This window comes from Populus trichocarpa, chromosome 6 (assembly GCF_000002775.5).
Source record: "Populus trichocarpa isolate Nisqually-1 chromosome 6, P.trichocarpa_v4.1, whole genome shotgun sequence".
Classification (NCBI taxonomy): domain Eukaryota; kingdom Viridiplantae; phylum Streptophyta; class Magnoliopsida; order Malpighiales; family Salicaceae; genus Populus; species Populus trichocarpa.
In genome coordinates this window covers 11,945,228-11,961,064 of record NC_037290.2, presented here as the reverse complement: position 1 = coordinate 11,961,064, position 15,837 = coordinate 11,945,228, and the positions used below count along the sequence as shown (strand labels likewise).

The 15,837-nt window shown below is 32.8% G+C and overlaps 1 protein-coding gene across 1 annotated transcript; it reads left to right on the top strand.

Annotated features, from left to right (window-relative positions):
* Window positions 1-5,939: 5,939 nt before the first annotated feature.
* On the top strand, window positions 5,940-14,037 carry LOC18100336 (uncharacterized). Its single transcript, XM_006381561.3, has 15 exons — window positions 5,940-6,372; window positions 6,855-7,115; window positions 7,370-7,494; window positions 7,591-7,807; window positions 8,071-8,196; window positions 8,291-8,547; window positions 9,334-9,441; window positions 9,716-9,857; window positions 9,954-10,119; window positions 12,019-12,176; window positions 12,388-12,711; window positions 12,826-12,900; window positions 13,141-13,210; window positions 13,327-13,484; window positions 13,678-14,037. The coding sequence occupies exons 1-15, from the start codon at window positions 6,103-6,105 to the stop codon at window positions 13,825-13,827; spliced, it is 2,607 nt and encodes an 868-aa protein (XP_006381623.1). The 5' UTR covers window positions 5,940-6,102; the 3' UTR covers window positions 13,828-14,037.
* The last annotated feature ends 1,800 nt before the right edge of the window (window positions 14,038-15,837 follow it).

Genomic DNA, 15,837 nt, shown 5'->3' with positions numbered 1-15,837 from the left:
CCTTTTACACCATTGTCTTGGTGGCTATTTCAAGCTATACAATGACTTCTTCAATAAACACACACATAGTCTTCTTTACCTTGAGGAATGAAACCCTCTAGCTGATACATATAGATTCTCTCCCCCAACTTACTATGTAAAAAAGTTATTTTGACATCCATTTACTTAAGTTCGTAGTCAAACAAAAAACCATGGTAAATAATACCTACATAGAAATATGCTTCAGAATTGGAGAGGACACTTCATTAAAGTCAACACCTTTTCTTTATATAAAATCCTTAGTAACTAGACGTGCTTTAAACCTTGCATTCTCAACCCTTGGGACTCCATTTTCCTATTGTAAACTCATTTGCACCTAACAATCCTCTAGCCTTGTGGTGGTTTAACAAGCTTTCATTTTCAGTTTTTATAAAGAGACTTAATCTTTTCATTCATAACATATCCACTAAGAAGATTCTATATAAGAAATTACCTTTTTATAAGAATAAGGCTCACGATCATTAAGATTCTCTATAATATTCAAGGTAAAATCAATTAGATCAGCATAACAACACTTAACTGATGCTTTTATTTATCTTCTTTGTCTTCTTGTAGCAATATTATAAAGTTTTTATTTAGGTGCATTTTTAACAATAATATCTTACACCAATAATGATCAATTATTTTTCTTGTGAAACATTACAAACTCATCAAAGGTCATATATCCTTTTTAGTAGTAAACTTAGATGATTTAGGATCAACACACCACAACCAATACCCCTTCACCAAATATGTATAGCTTAGGAATTTGTATTTTCTTACTCTCGACCCAAGTTTATCTTTCTTAAAATGAGCATTATCAAGACAACTAAGTACTCTCAGTTTAGAGTAATCAACAAGAGAACCAAACCATACCTCATATAAAGTCTTCACCTCTAAAACTATCAACGAAGATCTATTTATAAGATAACAAGTCATGTTAATTACTTCTGCCTAAAAGTCTTTTGACAATCCAGCCTGTAAAAGCATACAACGTGCTTTTTTCAAGAGTTTCATATTCATACATTTTGCAACCCTATTTTATTATGGTGTATTTCTGATAGTGTGATTTCTAGCAATTCCTTTATTCTTGCGGAACTTGTCAAACTAACCTAAGCGGAACTCCAAACCATTATTAGTTCTTAAACGTTTAATCTTTTTACTAGTTTGTTTCTTAATCAAAACTTTACCCTCCTTGAAAGTGATAAACACATCACTCTTTCTCTTTAGAAAATACATCCAAATCTTTATAGGGTGATCATCAATAAATAACAATAGATATTGTGCTCCGTATTTTGACATAATAGAAAAAGAACCCCAAAGGTTAAGATGAATATAATTTATAGTATCTTTGGTACGATGAATAATCATACTAAATTTTACCATGTACTGTTTACTTTAGGCATAATGTTAATTCAATTATTTTTTCATCTAACCAGATATATTGTCTCAACCTACTCTTAAAGTTCACAATCTTTAAAGTTTTAAATCAATACTATATATATATATATATATATATATATATATATTTCATCAGTTTAAATTTCCAGCACTTTACTAACTCTTTAATATTTTTACCTAGGTTTTTATAACCAGTCTTTTAAACTTTTTAAAGAACAATGGAATGACCAAATTACCTTTAAAAGCAAAATTTATTTAATTGGTGTCTATGGTCTTTTTTGACTTTTCCCTTTTTAAGCACAATAAAATGACTAAATTACCTTTAATAGAAAAAAATATATTAAACTGGCATCTAGGGGCTTTTTCACATTTTCATTTTGTTTTTTTAGTTATAATCAAGTTGATTGAGATGCAATTTGGTATTTTAATAAATATAAAATATTATAAAAAACCAAGTGGCTAGCGTGTACAACAAATGCTCCTTCGTGTAGAGAGCCTAATCCTTATTAGACAGCCCACGAGGTATCTTGTAGCTGCTAAACATCGTCTTCTATAATGGTGTTGGAATTATCGTGATGTTCATCCCTTCCTAGGTGACGCATGTGGCTTACTAACCTGTTTGGCATTAACAAACATTCCCCCCTTTCTTTTCTCTTTTCTTCTCAATCTTAGCGCCTAACCCTCTAAATTTGCAAAGTAGCCCTTCAATTTGTTCTTTGTATGTCAGATTTGGTAATTGTTCTTTTTATTACTATTTGTTTTATTTGAGAAATTTTTTAATTTTTTTATGATTTCATCCTCCTTCAGTTTTCTTTACGGCTGAGCATTTTCATTTCGGTCCGGTTCTGGATCAAAATAAATAACCAAATCAAAATTATTTTTTTTCAATTTTTGAACCGAACCGAACCGAACCAAAAACTGGTTCAAACCGACCAGTTTCGATTCGGTTCGGTTTTTTCCCCTTCCAAACCGGTTGGTTCGGTTTGCTAGCTTGAAAATCTAAGAAATAATGCAGTTTTTGTACAAGCCAAAACAAGGGTTTGCTTTTAGCAACTCAATCCTTATCAAGAATCTGTGCAACCCAATCCTTATTAAGAATCTATACAAGCAGGGGTTTGCTTTTAGCAACCCAATCCTTATCAAGAATCTGTACATCAGCCATGGCACAAGCTTTTGCATGTAGAGGACTGCCTCGTTTTTTTTTGTCGTCGCATGAAATCTTCAATAGCAACTGAAAAAGCTCCATACGAGTGAGTCATAACTTGTTTGAGTTGACAATTTAGTGTTTTCGAGTTCGATGAAGAAGAAGAAAAAGTCGAGGAGGAGTCTGCGAGGTTCATCGAGTGAGTGTTTGTGTGTATGCATGTGTGGGGGGGCTTGCTGGTTAAGAACCATGGAAGGAGAGAATCAAGAGATGCAGAGAGCAAAGGGAGGGGAGAGATGCAGAGAGCAAAACAAAGGGAGGGGCGACGACTGGTTTTTATGTTTATAAATGTTACTTTAGGTTTAGGGTTAGAAAAAACATCCTATTTATACTTGTTTTTTTTTTAAATGCTGGCCTGGTTGAACCGGTTCAGTTTGGTTCGGTTTAATCGGTTTCAGACTTTGAAAACCAAACCAGAACTTTTTTGTGATTTTTTAATCGGTTAATTTGGTTTTTTTTCGGTTCAGTTTTTTTGGTTATTTTTTTTCGGTTTTCTCGGTTTATCGGTTTTTTTGCTCACCTCTAGTTTTTTTTCCTATCAAATTTGATCCTCATTCTTTTGATTGCTATTTTTTTTACTTTAGAAAAATTTTTAAATCAATTTTTTATTTATTCCTTCAATATTAAATTGGTTAGGAATTGAGCTTTTTTAATTAAGCCTAAGTCTAGAATTTCATGGGTAGCGAGTTTGAGAGATTAACCCAAGTTCGGGAGATTTGTCAAGTTTGCATGTTTTTTCCCTCTTTTTTTAAACTCGTGGTAGCCCTTCAATTTTGTTCTTTATATGTCAGATTTGGTAATTGTTTTTTTTATTACTATTTGTTTTATTTGAGAAAATTTTTATTTTTTTTTATGATTTCATTCTCCTTTAGTTTTCTTTCCTATAAAATTTGATCCTCATTCTTTTTATTGCTATTTTTTTTACTTTAGAAAATTTTTTAAATTAATTTTTTTATTTCATCCTTTAATATTAAATTAGTTAGGAATTGAGCTTTTTTAATTAAGCCCAAGTTTAGAATTTCATGGGTAGCGAGTTTGAGAGATTAACCCAAGTTTGGGAGATTTGTCAAGTTTGCATGTTTTTTCTCCTTTTTTTAAACTCTGTTTTTTTTTTTAATTTCATCATTCAACATTTATTTTATTAGAGTTTGGGCTCCATTATTTTTTTTATTTCCTTTCTATAGGGCTTTTCATTTATTTTAAAAGTAACTCGGATTATCTCAAGTTTCTTATTTGTCGTTCTTTGTTAAATTTATCATTTTAAAAGAAATTTTGTTTTTGAATTAAATCGAATTAATTGATTGAATATAAGTATAAGATTTTCTCTTCATAATATTTTGTTTGATTTGCTTTCTATGTTGTTGCTCTGACAACACGTGCATCATTTTTCGATGTTGTTGTGCAACTTTTCACCATGGCATTAGAACCATCTTAGTGAGCTCTTTCTGGCAGTGAAACAGTGTTCATGACAAAGCAACAATGAGTTTCTAATGCATTTTTCTTTCTTCTCCTTCCAAGTATGATATTGACAACTCAATTTTTTATAGTAAATTATTAATATTTTTTTTCTTAGCTTTATTTATCATCGATGCTTTTTTTAATCATATTATTAAATTAAGTGAACTTATTGAACCCAATCAAGTTAAAACTCGGGTCTCAAGTTTTTATTGCTTTTTTAAAAATTCTAGCATTGCCATGATATTTTTTTACAATAATTTTTTTTTGACATGATACACAATATAACTACTTATCTAGTGATAAACTATTGTCTAAGATAACAAAATTTTGCTATCATGACTAGATGATATTATTAAGGGAATGTATATTACAATACATACAAAATGATCTATACATTAATTATTATCATAAAAATATTATAACTTTTTTAAGAACTTTATTTGTAAATGATAAAATATATTTAAGGATGTCATAACATTTACCATTAGGCCTAGATTATAAATGTCAATATCAAAATATATATTATTAGCACATTAAGTTTAGATTTTAAGAGCATATTTAAAAGTAACAATAAAAACTATATTTGATATAGTATTTACTAGATTATTGATTTACTCTATGCCACGAGTCAGATCAAATTTTTCTTGAACATAAAAAAATATTTAAATGTTGCTAACATTTTTTTTCTAGTGGAAAAAAAATTAAACTATATGGTAGTTGACTTGATGTGATCTAGTTGACTTTGCAGGTTCAAAAACAATTTGAACAACCTGTAAAAACATAGTTTGTCTCAAATTTTTTTTCAAGATAACATCTTTTTTTAATATTAAGATAGCAATATATTGGATTGGCTTGGATCAACCCGGGTTGACATGTCAAATCCTCGACCCGGGTTATGAGACTATGATAACCTCATAGAAAACAAATCAAAACCAATTATGAAACTTAATTCCCAATCAACCCAGTGTTGAAGGATACAATTGAAAAAAAAATCAATTAAAAAAAGGACATAAAAAGTGACTTGGGTTAGCCTGTCAAATCTGTGACCTAAATCATAAAATCGAGAAAACTACATAGAAAGCAATTTAAAACAAATTACGAAGTTCAATTCTCAATCAGCCTAATATTGAAGGATGAGATTAAAAAAAACATAAAAAATAAATCAAGTTAATCTACCAAATTCATGACTTGGGGTAATGAGACTAAGATAACATCATATAAAAAGTAAAAAACAACCTGTGCTAACCTACCAAATCCATGACTCTGATTATGAGACTGAGAAAACCATACAAAGAGCAAATTAAAATAAATTATGAAGCTCAATTCCTAATCAAACCTACCGGACCCAGTGTTGGGTGGTGAAATTTATAAAAATTTTGATTAAAAAATGATACAAAAAATGAGCCAAATCAACTTGGATTAACTCATTATGCACCATTCCCGGGTCATAAGACAGAGATAACATAATAAAAAAAACAAACCAAAACAAGTCATGAAACCTTATTCCCAATCAAACATAATATTAAATGTTAAATTGGGAACAAAGTCAATTAAAAAACAAAAAAAAACCGAGTCAACTGAGTTAACATGCTAAACTCGTGATCCAAGTTATGAAATGAGGATAACAAAAAAAAACAAATTCAATGTTAAAGGACTCATGACTTTAGTCATGAGATCGAGATAATCTTTAAAAAAAAAATAAAAAAACTTTTAAAAAGAAAATTTAAAAAACAAGGGTTAATATTAAAAATTCCTTCTCTTTTAGTTTGTTTTTTTTTACTTGTTAATGTTAATAGAAAATAATTGATGGTATTTTAATTATAAAAAAGAGAGTAAAGAAAATGTACCATTCATAGCTTCACCATTTCGGACTTTAGGAGCCAACCCCTCAGAAGCCCTACAGTCAAAAGTCAAAACGCCACCACCCAAAGGCAAAGACCTCCTAGACAAGTAGCGTAGGCACCGCACTCACTCACTCTCCAGTCCACTACTAGAGAACTACACCCAGAAAAACTCCTAAAATGACCAAAATACAAGCTTACGAGGACTTCGTGAAGGTCCACGGCATCCTTTTAGCAGCCTCAGGACTACCTCGTACACTGCACCGCAAACTGTTCGACAAACTTACTTCCGAGACTTTCGATGGCGGCGCCTACTTCCAAGTCGACCCATGCCAGGATGGCCGTCAGAGGCGCCTCCTCCTTACCTCTGCCGCCTCCATGCCCAAAGATTCCAACGTTTTTCTCATTGACCACGCCTGGACTTTTCGCCTCTCCGATGCTTATAAACAGGTACTATCTACTAAAGTTTTGTACTTTTATTGTATTCTTTTAGTCAAGTGAGTTCAATTTAATGCAAAGGTTTTTAAGTTTTGAGAGGTTTCTTTGTTTATTGGATGCTTTGATTTGTTGGTGTTGTTAGAGAACGAACCAACCCAGAGAAAATGATATAGCAATTGTTTAAGCTCTTTTAAAATTGAGTCATTTGAAATGTGATGGTTCTGAGAAATTATGATCATCCCGTGGTATTGTTTTGTGGGTTGTGGGTACTAAAAACTTGTAATTGAAGGTTTTGCTAAGAGTTTTGGACACACAAGCTCATCTGGTGTTTTTGCCTACTGATGTTTGCTTGATAAAGTTTATCTTTTGAAGGTTGCAGCTAAAAATCCTAGCTTTTATTTTATCTGGTCTGGAAAAATTTATTGTTTTTGTGCTAGGATATGGTTTCTGCTAGTTATCGTTGCTGAAAGTTGACAATCTGTGATTTTTTGTAGCTTCAAGAAGTGCCAGGGTTAGCCCAGAGAATGGCTGCTTTGATGTGTGTGGATATTGATTCAAATTCCGATGTTGAAGAGATAGATGGGGATGGAGTTTCACGAGACACCTATTCAAAATTGAATGTCACTGACATTGTTGAGAATGAAATTGGTTATGCGAAAGAGAGAGGCTATGACACTGTTAAGTGGTTGGAGCTTGAGGAACTTGACATTGACGATGACATGCTTCTCTCTCTTGATTTGTCTAGTAAATTTCCGGTCTGTCACCATTATTGTCCTTTGTTATTTGTATGTTACTATGGGAAAACACATTTATTACTGAAATTGTTTGAGAAACAATATCTCTGGTTTTAAAAAATACTCTAGATATGATGATCTTATTTAAAGCAATACATTGGTATACTAGCTTAGGAGGTGGCAGTGTCTGTTTTGGGTTTTTCTTTTTAATTTGTTCTTAGAATCCTTTTGATCATGCAAAGCTCAATATCTACTCCTCGCTTTTGTTTTATTAGGATTTACTAGCACTTAGCCTATGTGGAAACAAGCTCGAGAATGTTGAAATAGTTGTGCAGGAAGTTACCAAATTGAAAAACCTAAAAGCTCTCTGGCTGAATAACAATCCAGTTCTAGAAAACTGGTATGTATGCTGATGTGTGGAAAAGACAATCTTCAGTCTTTGAAGCTGCCCTTAGTCTTTTTCCACTGAAGGATGACTGATATATTTTTATCTCAGTGATGGTTGTATGGCAGATACAATTTTCAAGGGATGTCCAGGGCTCGAAATCTACAACTCATGTTTCACTAGTAATTTTGGTGAGTGGGCCTTGGGATTTTGCGGAGGAGTTTATGAGAAGGATAATCCTTGCCCTATCCATCAGGACAACCATCCATTGCAGAGTGTGACATCTCTCGACCTTTCAAACAGAAGTATTCATTCTCTCATTAACAAGGTCCTGAATTTTCTTTCTATTCTGAGTTGTTGCTTCGTACTTCATTTGTTGGAGTTATAGCTTAACAATAGACTTGATCTTTCCATTTGCTTTCTCTGTATTCTCCGTTCTGAATTGTAAAAAATTTCACATGCCAAAATGTGGGCTTTTCTCCCTCTTTGCTGAAGTTTTTTGATTGTTACAAATCACCCGCATTCTTACTTATGAATCGATAATCCGACAGAATTTCACTGCTGATGCAATTGTGTTCCACTTTCCTTCAGGCATTTTCTCCTGTTGAGATGCCTTCTCTTTCACATCTGAATATTCGAGGAAATCCTCTGAAGCAGAATTCAGTTAGTGAGCTGTTCAAAGTATTGAAGGGGTTTACTAGTTTGCAAACTTTAGAGGTACTCTTGTTACAGTAACTCAATGAAAAGTAAATAATGCTTGAAATTAGCAATGGATGGTATGGTTTAAGATGCTTGTTTCTTCTTTTTGCAGGTGGATTTACCTGGACCCCTAGGAGAGAGTGCTATAGAAATTCTTGAATCTGTTCCAAATCTTTCTCAGTTGAATGGCGTCAATGTATCAAAAATATTAGAAACTGGAAACCATGTAATCGATGCTGTACTTCAGCCACGCCTTCCTGAATGGACAGCTGAAGAGCCTCTTGCTGATCGTGTTATTAATGCAATGTGGTTATATTTGATGACATATAGACTTGCAGACGAGGAAAAGATTGATGAAACCTCTGTGTGGTATGTGTTTTTGCGTTTAGCAAGTGATAATTCAGTACTTATTTGGCTTACTTTGTTGACATGCTATCAGCTTTGGCCACTTAAATATCTTCACAAGTTTAAAAGTTTTGGCATGTGGCTTTTTTATGTTCAAAAGCTTAAGTTACAAAAGAGCTTTGTGTTCATCTGTTTGTCATGAGAGAAGGAATATAATTACACTAGCATAAAACTTGTAAATAGATGTTGAATTGTGGAAAATCTGAACTCAAGGTATGGGGACAGTTGTATATTCTTCTTATTATTCAGAATGATGAAAGAATGCTTAAGAAAGAGCAAAGAAGTCAATGAAGGTAGAGAATTTTGAGGCATCTGTAAATAGATATCACTTGGCATGTACTACACTTCATAAAAAAAATCATGTACTATTTTCATAGGATTGGAAAGTCGAAATATTTTAGAAATATCAAGAAGCTAGGCTGAAGGACATTGTACTTTATGCTTTTATGCGAATGGTGATGATGGTATGCATAGCAGTCAATAAGAATAGTTATGTCTCTGGTACTAGTTCTAAAGTTGTCCAATATCCTTTCCGTTGACATTTATTTTGTGCACAAAGTGCTCAACACTCTTTTAAATGCCAAAAAATACTGCCAGGTAATTTTTTTGGAGTTGAGAAGCGCACTCAAACTTTTTTAGATCAATTTTTCTTAATTAAGTGTTCTTTTGCTCTCACTTGGGGAACAAGCATGCACATGTCTGTTCAGTGATCTGGCATAGTGAAGTGTTTTATTTTGGAGTTCCTTGTAGGTATGTAATGGATGAACTAGGTTCAGCTTTAAGGCACAGTGATGAACCAAATTTCAGGGTGGCTCCTTTTCTCTTCATGCCAGAGGGAAATCTGGATTCTGCTGTGAGGTTGTCCTGCGACTTTTTTTTACCTTTCTTTCACTGATTTTGTGTATTTGTTCACTGATTTTACTTGGCATTTGCAATTCTTTAGTGCCTTAAACTGAAATTAAACAAAGTCTTTTCATGCTCAAAATTAAGCTGGAATCATGAAATTAAAAGATAAAATGATGTGCCTTGTTCCAACTTGTTTTAATGCTGGTCATGGAAAAGGCTTGTGGAAAGGTTCTGTGCATTACTCTATGATGCAATCCTACCGTTAACATGAAAATTTTTATTTCAGCTATTCCATATTATGGCCAATCCAGAATGTTCAAAATGGAGATGAATGCACTCGTGATTTCCTATTTGGTATTGGGGAGGACAAGCAACGTTCTGCCAGGCTTACAGCATATTTCCATACACCACAATATTATTTTATTCAGGTATTTTCTCCTAGTTTTGTATTAACTGTTTTTCTTTTTTGAATATAAACTCAAACTTGCTATTTGGATTGGTATTAATTGCACCATTTCCTTCAGGAGTATGAGAAATTCCATCAGAAGTTGCAATCAAAAAGTTCAACTCCCTTGCCAGTGAAGTCATCTTCCAGCAGAACCTTACGTCGTACTGATGGATGTGCTTTGCGTGTGTACACTGACTTACCTCAAGTGGAAGGATTTTTGACACGTACTGAATTTATAATCAGTAAGTGTTATGATCCGTTCTCTGATTTTTTTTTGTTTGAATCTCATTTGATTGGTAGCTTCTATCTAGTACTTGTTTGATTTAGATGTGCTATGCAATTAATTCTGAGATCTATGAGAATATTCATGCTTGTGAAATATGGGTATTAGTGTGAAATATTGCATTTCAGTGACTGCATCTCTTATTTTCTAGATTCGTGATAGATATTCAGTTTACTTCCAAAGGTTGAATGGTACAGTATGTCCTCCGTTCTCTGAAGGAATGCTAACTATGCCATTGTTATATATGTTTATATCAAACTCGAATTTAGTTTGGAAAAATAAGGGAGGTTGCAGATGCTAGGGAGACCATGGAACCTTTGCAGGATCTCATCATATGGATTGCAGGGGCAAAAGGATTGGTGTAACCAACCTAGTGTGTGTTTGGTATTGTGGTGCAGGGAATTGTTGTCAAAAACACGAGTCAACATGTATCTAATGTGCAAACTCGGACTTAAAACTCGAAAACCAGTAAAATCAGACTTGACTTGGCAAAATTGGTAAACTCGGTCAAAATTGTGCTAAATCACCCAAGTTTATGTTTTTGCACCTTTCTCATTCTATATGCTCGGTACTCTTCTCTCTCCTTTGTGTTGTGTTTAAAAAAGGAGAGGTGAATGAGAAAGGAAGGAAAAAATATGGTTGGCATGCTTCAACATCTCCCAAAAACAGTATTTTTTTTTTAAAATGACCCCGTGTGAGTCCACAATTGATAGTACCATGTGTCTACCAGTCTAGGCACACAGTTATTAAGCGACGCCTCTTTTATTGTTTCTGTTAATAGTTATGTATCCTAGGTTGTGCTGTCTTTGTCCTCCAACTATGCCATTTTCATCATTACTACACTTTTGTTTCACGCGCGCGCCTACACACATGCCCACACACACACACACACTGTTATTCCTTGATAGCCATGAGTAAATAAATGTCAAAGACAAACTCATGCTAAGCCAAGTTAAACTTTTGAAAAAGGAAAAGAAGAAATGATGGCATATCATGAAGAAATATTGTAAACTCATGCACCAATTATAGAACTAGCATAATTTTTAATTTACTTAAACTATATATGAATTTTTATTTGAATTATGTATTGTAAGGTGCTTAAACTTTTGTATTGTTTATTTTACTTTTGTTTTAATTGTGTTATACTGTTATTTACTAAGCTGGAACTATCAATATATAATTAGTTAAAAAAAATTTACTTGTGATTTTATGATCCGAGTTTACATTATATTTTCTGTGTTGTGTCAAAAAAACGTTTTTTACAACCTTGGTGCAGGGTGCTTATCAATTAAAAATGCATCAAAATGATGTTTTTTTCATATATATTGTTTTTAATTTTTGACATTAGCACATCAAAACCATCCAAAAACACCCCAAAAAGCATCAATTTTATGCATTTTCAAGGGAAAAACAATTTGAAAAGCAAAAAACTATTGCAAAAACAAACACTCACCTAGTTTTGAAACTTAGTTCTATCGAGGTTTCTTTTATATGAATATAGAATGTGTGCATATTAATAAGGGAAGACTTGAATGTATTTTGAAACTTAGAGTGTGTACGGAAATCTAAAGATGCTAGGGAAAACAAGGGAAATGTAAGAAGTGCAATTGAATTTCTTTGGTTTGGTTCAAGGAAGGTTGCAGTCCTTCCCAATTTGGGTGGAAAGTTTTTATGAACCAAAAAGAAAATTTAGAAATTTCTTTTCTGTTCCTAATTTTAGGATCCAAACAAAGGAAACTTGCTTAATTTCCTTTACATTACTCACATTTTTTATTCCCTTCCCTCGAAACATATAGAAGTTTGGTATCTCTTTCTCATGCTCTGACAAAGCTTCTCTTATAATTTGTTTTGTTAACAGCCACAGAGTTGAAGGATGCAGACATTATATGGACAGGCATGCAGGTGGATGATGATGTCAAAAGAGCTGCTGGAATTACAGATCAGCAATATATAAACCAATTTCCTTTCGAAGCTTGTCTTGTCATGAAACATCATTTGGCAGAGACTATTCAAAAGGTAAAGACAGGATGTCTAATGTATGTATAAATTCAAGCATGCACACTCTTGGATGAGCCTGCTTTGTCCCCAAAATATCATTCTTTTCCTCCAGATAGTTGTTAATTAAACTAATTATTCAGTATCTTTGCATGAGTATCAGAAAATACGACCAGGGTTTGCATTTGTTTTGCAATAATAACTGACTTTTTTAGTTCCATTTATCCAACAGGCACATGGATCTCCTGATTGGTTGCATCCTACTTACAATTTAGAATCACATCTCTCTCAACTTATTGGCGACTATTATGCACGCAAAAGAGATGGAATGAACAACCTATGGATCTTAAAACCATGGAACATGGCCCGGACTATTGATACAACTGTAACAGATAATTTGTCTGCTATTATCCGCCTGATGGAAACTGGTCCAAAAATATGCCAGAAATATATCGAGCATCCTGCTCTGTTCGAAGGCAAGAAATTTGATATCCGTTATATAGTACTGGTTCGCAGTGTGAAGCCTCTGGAACTGTTCCTTGCAGATGTTTTCTGGGTATGCAGCTTTTCTTTGTTGATTTGCTAAGATGCCAAATGATATGGAACAGATTTTCAAATTCCTTCTATTAGGATGCCTATCTTGAAATAGTTATTTCATCTTTATTTTCAGGTTAGGTTGGCAAACAACCAATACACTCTTGACAAGCACAGCCTTTTTGAGTACGAGACCCACTTTACTGTTATGGTATGTGTTAACCATTTTTGCATTGAAGTTGCAAAATCTGAAATATTTTGGTCATAAACATGCTTCAAGAGGTTGAAAATGGAATGTAGAAGAAAGAAAGAAAGAAAACCATGTTGCCATCCAGTTTTGTTAAATGAGGATTTTTTCCTTCACATTGTCATAATTGGCTGGGATTTTAGCCTACATTTCTGCTTACGAGATTTGTTTCTTGACTTTGATGTAATTGGGAATGGCTTGCAGAACTATCGTGGAATATTGAATCACAAGAACACTCCAGAGTTTGTGAAGGAATTTGAACAGGAGCACCAAGGTAACAGCCTCCATCACTTATTGCTTTCCTTCCTGAAGAGAATGGTTATTCACAACCAGAAACTTATCCATTGGATACCTGCATTTACTAAATATAGATTCCTGTGTCTGTTGCAGTTAAATGGTTGGATATCCATGAGAGAGTGAGAAATATGATTCGATCTGTTTTCGAGGCAGCTGCAACAGTACATCCAGAGATGCATAGTCCAATGTCCAGGGCAATGTATGGCGTGGATGTCATGCTTGATAGCTCTTTCCAGCCAAAGTTATTGGAGGTTTGTAGTTGCCAATGTGTTTCTTTCTCTGATGCTCTCCTAGCATCATGTGGTCAATGTATAGTTTGAAATCAAACCTTAAGCACAACAAGATAGGAATCGTATTTAGCTTTTTGTTCATTGTTCAATATGATTGCTTCAAGGTAGCTTTCCCTGGCCTTTTGAAGATGAAGTGTTCATTTTCTGTATGCAGGTCACTTACTGTCCAGACTGTACAAGAGCATGCAAGTATGATACACAAGCTATAGGTGGAGGGGGAGAATTATTGAAAGGTAGTGATTTCTACAATTATGTGTTTGGTTGTCTCTTTCTTGATGAAACTAGACATGTGTGCCCATTGTAATTTAGCTTTAAGGATTTTCTTATGTATACAATTGTATTCATGAAGACTTGCAGAGTTTTGTTTTGTTTTTCTTTTTTGTTCACTATAGTTGTCATAGATGAGTGTATCCTTGTATGTTTAAGAATACTATTTTCAGCTTGGATTTAGTCACTTTTTTTTTGTTCTGTTTTGTGACAATTAAACCCAGCATCTTCAAATTGACATTCCTAATCATCAGAGTATGCTATCAAAAGAGGTAGCCCTATATTAGCATTGTTCCAGTTTCTTTAGTATCCTGTCGTCTGATTATTTCCCTTTCCTTTCCCCTCCCCCTTAATTTTGTTGATGCACCACCTAAATCTACGTTTTTTTTTTGTTTTTTTCTTTCAAGAAAAGGAAATAACATAAACCTGTCGTGTGCTTCTGCTGGTAAGGAATTACATTTAGTACTTTCCAGCAAATTCTGTAAAACCAGAAAAGGCAAAACAATGAACTGCTATGGACAGCAAAAAAAACTTCTGTAGATACGACTGAAGGGTGGCCCATTCATGCTTGTCATGGATGGCGTTTGTATGCTGCACGAACAGAGTATCACAGAAGAATGGTAGTAAAATTCAGGGGCAACTAAGTTCTGTGGTGCTCACTTGTTTCAGTTGATAAATGTAATTGATTTATTGATGTTGAAAGCTTCTTTTGCAATTCAAGATTTGACATTCGCTCAGCTTCGAATGCTCGCTCGAGCTGTAAAATGACAAATTTATGAGGTAAATCACAAGCACAAGGGGTACGTAGCTGCTCGGGAACTCCATTCCCCTAAAATGGCCCTCAGCCTTTCATCCTCTTGCACGTACAATTCCAGCATTTCATCAATCAAAGCAAAATCCCAAAAACACTTGGAAACCAGAAAACTCTCTTTAGCCAAAACACTACTTCCTTGTACATCTTTTTTTTTTGTCTAGTGAAAATAGGTATTTTTTATTAGATAAATATTTTTTGTGATTAAAATTTGGCATCATATGAGAAGGAAATCTCAATAAAAGAAATAGTGTTGTGATAATTTTGATGAAGAAGTATCAAAGAATTAAAAAAAATAATTAATTTAATAAAACTATATAAAAAATTAACATGATTTTTTTTATAAAAAAAGTATCCTAAATGAATATTTATGAGAAATTTGTTTTTAAAAACAAAATCCTGCATATTAGATTTATGAAATTTTTTATATAAATTAAGGAACAACATTACCATAATAAATTCAAATTTTATTTAAAAAATAAGGCATAATTGGATATTTCTAAATTTTATTGTATTAATCCTAATTAAAAAAGAATTTTAATATAAAATAAAAATAGTAAAAGGCTAGGCCTTCAATACTCAAGCCAGGCCAAATACCTATTTTACTTTGTTAAAGTAAGCAAATGACACATATTTTACCTGTTTTTTTTTTATTATTATTTTAAATCCTAGTAGTGAATTTTGTCTACCTGGACAAATAACTTGTCATCGTCTCATTCAAGCTTCAACCATGTTCAATGGCTACAAAATAGGGTTCTAGAGCATTTGAACCCTAAACACTAAGTGTTGTATTATATTTTCATTTAAAATACCTAAAAAAATCATCTTAAAAACCTCAATAACCTTATTAACAACCCAAAAAGCCCTCCAATATGTGTAATATCTTAAAATCAAATTGAAAAATAAAACTTTCCAAGTATATATATATATATATATATATTTATTGATATTATTGAAGGTAAAAATCATCTCTATTTATTAAAATTTTCTTTTAAAGTTTAATAAATGAATGAAGTATTAAAGTTATGATTTATATTTAATTTAATATTAAAATCCCGCTTGCTTAATGGACTTTAAAAAATTTCAAAGAATTAGAAACTTTAAATATTAAAAATCAAAGTTATTAATAGCTGAAATCTGGCATTTAAGATTTTTTTTTTAATTTTCTCATCTCTTACAAAATATAATAAAAATAAAGTTTAGAATTAAAATATAATGAGAAAATTAAAACTTCAA

Bases quoted from the DNA above. Each gene is read 5' to 3' on its own strand.
- LOC18100336 (XM_006381561.3), top strand. From the start codon at position 6,103: ATGACCAAAATACAAGCTTACGAGGACTTCGTGAAGGTCCACGGCATC. The intron at 9,858-9,953 runs GTATTTTCTCCT...CATTTCCTTCAG, and splicing joins CACAATATTATTTTATTCAG to GAGTATGAGAAATTCCATCA. The intron at 12,712-12,825 runs GTATGCAGCTTT...CTTTATTTTCAG, and splicing joins TCCTTGCAGATGTTTTCTGG to GTTAGGTTGGCAAACAACCA.